Source organism: Mangifera indica, chromosome 4 (genome assembly GCF_011075055.1).
Source record: "Mangifera indica cultivar Alphonso chromosome 4, CATAS_Mindica_2.1, whole genome shotgun sequence".
NCBI lineage: Eukaryota > Viridiplantae > Streptophyta > Magnoliopsida > Sapindales > Anacardiaceae > Mangifera > Mangifera indica.
Window position 1 is genome coordinate 3,982,925 of NC_058140.1, and position 6,000 is coordinate 3,988,924.

Below are 6,000 nucleotides of genomic sequence, written 5' to 3' on the forward strand. Positions count from 1 at the left end.
AGTTGCATATGTCAGTAATGATGTTATTGTGGGAGCTATACTTCTGATGAAATATCTGATTATTTCACTTACATCATAGGATATAAATTATAATCAGGATGACTAATTGTGCAAAGACGAGCTTGAAGTCATCTTTGTAATGGAGGTGAGTGATAGTCTATAGGAGCACAGAGAACCATGGGACAACCAATCAGACCATATGAGTGTTTGTTGACATGTCCGTGCATATATAGGAAGAGAAAGCATGGCTACAGAAAAGATGCTTGTGGGATTTAAAAAAGGATCTATATAGCATATTCTCAAATGATGCAAAAAGGCCATGAACTTACCAAGGTGTATAGTCTTGGGAGGCCAACCAAAAAATAAGGGAGTATGTTGGGATATGTCCTGGAAACCATAAAAGATGGTGAATGGAATTAATACTTCGTTTGACTCTTAATAATTCCTAGGCTGAGTTAATGGAGAATTTACTTGATGAGTGAGTCTTTTAGATATAGTGGTAAGGAACACTCACTCGTAAGATAATAGAGATTGCCCATAAACCATCAGATATAACATCTAACATAGGCCATGACTATTAATAGAATCTGAAAAGAAAATATTATAATAGTTACCCTGAACAATTAATCAATAGATACGATCTAAGAAGCACGGAAACGCACAGGAGTGTGCATTTCCACGAATCCGAAACGTTTCGGTTTCCGAAACGGCCCGAAACTGGTATGAAACGTTTCAGGGCCGTTTCGGTAATTTTAGATAAAAGGGAAACGCGTTTCTTTAACAGAAAGAGTTTCCTATGCATACCAGGATTCTGAAAGTGTATCATAAATGGATTCTTGAAAGGATTTTGAAAGTAAATAACAAAAATAGTTTTCTGTGCGTAATATTTTTCTGGGCGTCTTCTTCTTTGCTGTCAATCTCCTTTGCCGTCAATCTGCTGGGCGTCTTCTTCTCTTCTTCGCTGCCTGGGCGTCTTCTTCTTCTGTTGGGTGTCTCAATAAATTAATTTGTTCCAACGAAAAAAATGTAAATTTTGACAGCATATATAATACTGGATATTAGCAGAGAAACTCACCAAGAAAGCATAAAAAAGCTAATTATGGAACAGTGTATGTTTTTCAAAGAGAATGAATGTTATAGGAATTGGTAAAAACGAAAGAATATAAAAAAACATCTTTGAAACAAAATTTTCTTTGTGCTTGTCCTCGAGATTATTGCTGGAAACATTCATTCTCTATTAAAATAGGACAACATTTAATTTATTTTGATAAAATATATTGATTTATATATATGTTTATTTTTCATTTTAAAAGATGAATATATAAATATTAATTTAATTTATACATACATGTTTCAAGAACTTGAATTTGTAATTTATTTTTGGTATAAAATTATTTTGTTATATGTTATTTTAAATTGGTTAGAAAAAATCAATTGTTGTATTTTTTTAATTAAAATATAGGTTATTGTATTTTTTATAAAAATTTTGTATTTATAAAAAAAATCCTATATTTTTTATATTTACACGTTTCCGTTTCCTACTTTTTTAAGAAAATACGTTTTCACGTTTCCGTTTCCACGTTTTCGCATTTCCATGTTTCCGTTTCCGTGCTACCTAGGATACGATGATTGTACTATTTATATAACAAATTAATAATATTTATCACTTGTAAGCTATATTCTAATTAAATGATAGTTCAAATAAACTTTTTGTCTATATTTTGATGCAAAATAAGTTAAACCTGGATTATTGAACTTGGTTTTGCCATTATTAAAATTATGGCAAATAACATTATTAATGTTGAGGAAATTACAAGTTACAAGAGCAAAGTTAGCATAGAAAAAAGGTGGGATGTTTGAAGTAGTTGGCCAAGAAGTTGTGCGTTTATGTGTATCCCTAAAAGATAAAATTGAATAGATTGGAGGTGACCTTAGAATTTGCCGGAACATAAAGCGATTGTAATGGTGAAATTGTTGCATGATCAAAGCATGTTATAATTAATTAACCTTAGAAACCCTCTTTTGCTATACACAGGCACGACAGATTTGCATGAAAGTGTATTTTGTATGCAATCATGCAAATTGCAAGATGGGATTCTATTTTTTGTATGAAATCATGCAATTGTGAGCTAGACATAATCTAAATTTGATAACCTCATGCTCTCACTTCATTAAACTCCTTACCAATTTTATTGCTTGGCACTATGTGCATGTGTGACCAAGCTTAAGTTACATCATGCTTATATCTAATTTGCCTCCCTTCAGCTTTCATTTGTTCCTTCATTCTGTTTTTATACAATGGAATGCAAGAAGAGGAAGAGAGGCGAGAGGGTTTTTAGATTTAAGAGTTTTGGAGAACATGGGTATCCAATTGAGTTTGATGGGTCATTTAGGCATAATGTTAAAATGCTTCTTGAACTTGGGAATTCTGAGACAAACTTATGCAATGGACTGGCATGCTGGTCATTTCAACTTGAAGTTCATCGCCATCCCCCTCTTCATATCTTATTATTTGTTGTAGAGGAGCCAGTGGGAGCATCCATCCAACATTGTTGCAGGCATTGCCGATATGTTGGTGAAGTCCTAACTCTTCTTGCCTTATTTTTATATTAATTTATTTTATTCATTGAATCAAGTGTTCCATGGATACCTCAATTTATTGGCATTATAGTAAGATAGATAAAGACTGGTAGATAACAAATTAAAGTATTACAAAATGTGCATGCTTTGATAACTATTTAGCTCTTTCTAAATATAGTTGCGATTAAACAATTTGCATTACTTTATTAATGTATGTTAAAAATTAGGGATTATGCCGATTGAATATTTGCACCAAGAAAGTGAAAATTTTTTTAATGATAAATCTTGCATGAATCCATGTTATGCATTTCTTATCTTTTCTCATTTATCAATGTAATTAAAATTTAGTTAAAATGAATAATCCTTATGACAAAGTTTAGTGATTGCATGATAACTCAGGTTGGGGCCATCATATGGTTTGCAATAAGAAGTATCACTTTATTTTGCCTTCAAAGAACTTAGTGGCTGCCTTGTTAAACTGTGAAGGCGACAACGATGCGGTTAAGTCCAATTTAGTTGAATTACAGAGCCATATCCTTCATGTTGCCTTTCACTCAAATGGCTTTGGGCATTTGTTGTGCGTAAATGGTGTCGAGATGGGCTCTGACTTGACTGGATACCAAATCATGGATTTTCTTGATCGCCTCTGCATTGCTTTGCACGCAAGGTTAGCCTTCTTATTGTATATATATATAAATAAAACTATGTGCATACACTACAGAGATTGATTAAACCACAAAAATATCGATTTGTTAGGAAAGTGAGTTTGTGTGACAATTCAAAGAAGAAAGGCATGGAATTGAGACTTCTTCACGTTGTAGCATACGGCCAACCATGGTTTGGTCACTGGGGCTATAAATTTGGGCGTGGCAGCTTCGGTGTGACTCAACCCATGTACCAAAAAGCCATTGAAGCATTACAAGCCATGCCAATAAGTTCACTCATTCAACATCTCGCCAATTCCAACCAATTTATTCCACTTATTTTCTCAAGATACCAAGCATTTTCTGATAATTCCTTGTTGACACTTGGTGACCTATTTCGTTTCTTGTTGGAGCTCAAGTCTCGACTTCCGAAAGAAAATTGTGGTGGGTCCTACAACCCTGGAATCTTAGTTGAAACAACTTGTAGATGGTCAGCCAAGAGAGTTGAAATGGCCACAAGAGTGATTGTTGAAGCATTAAGAAGTGCTAAATCCAGATGGGTTTCAAGACAAGAAGTTAGAGATGTTGCTCGTGCATATATTGGTGACACAGGATTGCTTGATTTTGTTCTTAAATCACTTGGAAATCAAATAGTAGGCAAGTATTTGGTTCGCCGAAGCTTGAATCCTGTGACAAAGGTTTTAGAGTATTGTTTGGAAGACATTTCTAATATATTTCCTGAACAAGATTTGGCCCTCAGTAATTCAAACATCAAAGCCCAATACAAGATCACAGGCTCTCAATTAACCAAGGATATGCAAACTTTGTTCAAGTATATTTTTAAAGTGGACCAAAAGCAAGCTATAACCTCTGGAGTTCTCAGTGGAATAACAATGGCTTCCAGGATAATTCTTGACACCAAATATTTTCTTAAGGAATATGCAGGAGAGTTTTGTTCTAATAAAGTTGAGTTGGACGTGGAAGGGAAACTAAAGCTATATTGTACAGTTACATTAAGAAACAATCAGCAAGCCAATGAAGAATTGAAGAAAACAATAATCCAATTTCCTTATGAATGCATCACCCTAAAGAATAATGCTACATTTGATGAGCTTAAGATAGAAGTAGAAAGGAGCTTCGGGGATGTGTATTGGGGAATGCAGAGTTTTAATGTTGAATCAATAGTGAATTTGAATGCCAAAGGATCGGATTTGGTTTTTGGGGTTGTTGAAGTTGGTAGAAAAATTGTTTTTGAGGGAAGCATAAGCAAAGAGAAAGGATTTATGAGTGATGAAATGTTTGAAAATGGGGTAAGAAATTGGGTTGTGGGGTGTGTTTGTGGAGCCGAAGATGATGATGGAGAAAGAATGATTTGTTGTGACATTTGTGAAGTGTGGCAGCATACGAGGTGTGTTGGGATTCCCAACAGTGAAGAAAATCCTACCATATTTCTTTGTAATAGGTGTGAGCATGAGATTATGCACTTACCTTCTTTACCATAGCTAGCCATATTATGCGCTAGTTAATTAAACTGATGAACAAATTGTAGCCATTTTGGCAACAATGTTTACTCGTTTTTGCATTCAGATTCATGCTCAAATTGGCTCTATCTTTTCTCTTTATAATCTATGCTATAAATATTAAAAAGTTTTCAAGAGCATGTTAGAGTTTGTTTGGCATATATAAAATATATTATAATATTAAATAATATAATATAATGTTTGATCACAGAATTGTAGTAATATTACATAATGTTACTTATGCAAATTAATTATATAATTTCGAGTTTTATACAAGATAAACTAATGTAGCAATGATTGAAACTTGAAGATACGGAATTTTTAACATGGTTTGACTAGATAATTTAAATACATACATTTATGATCTAGTAATTATTTGTTATGTATCGTAAAAGGTTACAAAAAGCTTTTGAGATTGCTTAATTTGTGTTTCCGTATGCCCTTTTTCTTAGATAATACTTCATATTTATATAACTATTAAAGAGAAATAATATTTAAACTAGTAAAATTAAGATTCCTAATCCAAATGAGATTTCAAATATTGGTTTCATATTTTAATTAAATAAAAAGAGAATATTGTGAATATTATAAATATCCCATTTAGAATGGTGAAGATATCTTTTTGTTTGTCATTGTTAACGTGAATTATGGGAATGTTTGTAGAAGACTTAAGAGAAATTACCTTTTTAATGGAAATTTGCTTGTTGTCTTGACTTGATGGATTTTTTTATATCTATTGCTAAAGGTTGAACGAGAATTATTTATAATATCGTGGTTGATTAATATCTAATCACTTATCTTAGATAATTTAAACTCATTCAAAGGTAAACTTCAAGTAGAAATCTATTGGATTAGAAATAATTATAGATGTTATCTCATTATTAATATATTTTTTATAATGATTTATAGTTTAAATACTTGCACATTTCAGAAAAAAAATAATCGTTAGATTGGGTATGGGCTATATCTGTTTAAAGATTAAATTTGTCATGAGAAAAAACAAATTTGGCTGCCACTTTTTTTCCTTCCTACTCCATGCAATTGGACGCTGATTTCATTGTCATTTTTGTCTATTTGAAAAAATAAGATTCTAAAATTGATAATAACCCTTGAAATAATGATCACATTTTATACATCGATTTTGGTATGGATTCAAATAATCATACAAAAAGTTGCAAGAATCTAAACTGGAAAATTGTTTTTGACCGACCCATGTGCAATCCAAAGAGAAAGAGGACAGGCATCATTTTGCGTAA

The 6,000-nt window shown here is 32.3% G+C and overlaps 1 protein-coding gene across 1 annotated transcript; it reads left to right on the forward strand.

Annotated features, from left to right (window-relative positions):
• The first annotated feature begins 2,298 nt into the window (after nt 1-2,298).
• LOC123213670 (PHD finger protein MALE STERILITY 1) lies at nt 2,299-4,748 on the forward strand. The gene is made up of 3 exons (XM_044633138.1): nt 2,299-2,575; nt 2,980-3,247; nt 3,337-4,748. Exons 1-3 carry the CDS (start codon nt 2,299-2,301, stop codon nt 4,724-4,726), a joined length of 1,935 nt encoding a protein of 644 aa, XP_044489073.1. The 3' UTR covers nt 4,727-4,748.
• The last annotated feature ends 1,252 nt before the right edge of the window (nt 4,749-6,000 follow it).

What these genes read in the sequence shown, in the direction of transcription:
- LOC123213670 (XM_044633138.1), top strand. Translation starts at nt 2,299, where the DNA reads ATGGAATGCAAGAAGAGGAAGAGAGGCGAGAGGGTTTTTAGATTTAAG. An exon ending in CAGGCATTGCCGATATGTTG is followed by an intron (nt 2,576 to 2,979) that starts GTGAAGTCCTAA and finishes ATGATAACTCAG; the next exon opens with GTTGGGGCCATCATATGGTT. An exon ending in TGCATTGCTTTGCACGCAAG is followed by an intron (nt 3,248 to 3,336) that starts GTTAGCCTTCTT and finishes TCGATTTGTTAG; the next exon opens with GAAAGTGAGTTTGTGTGACA.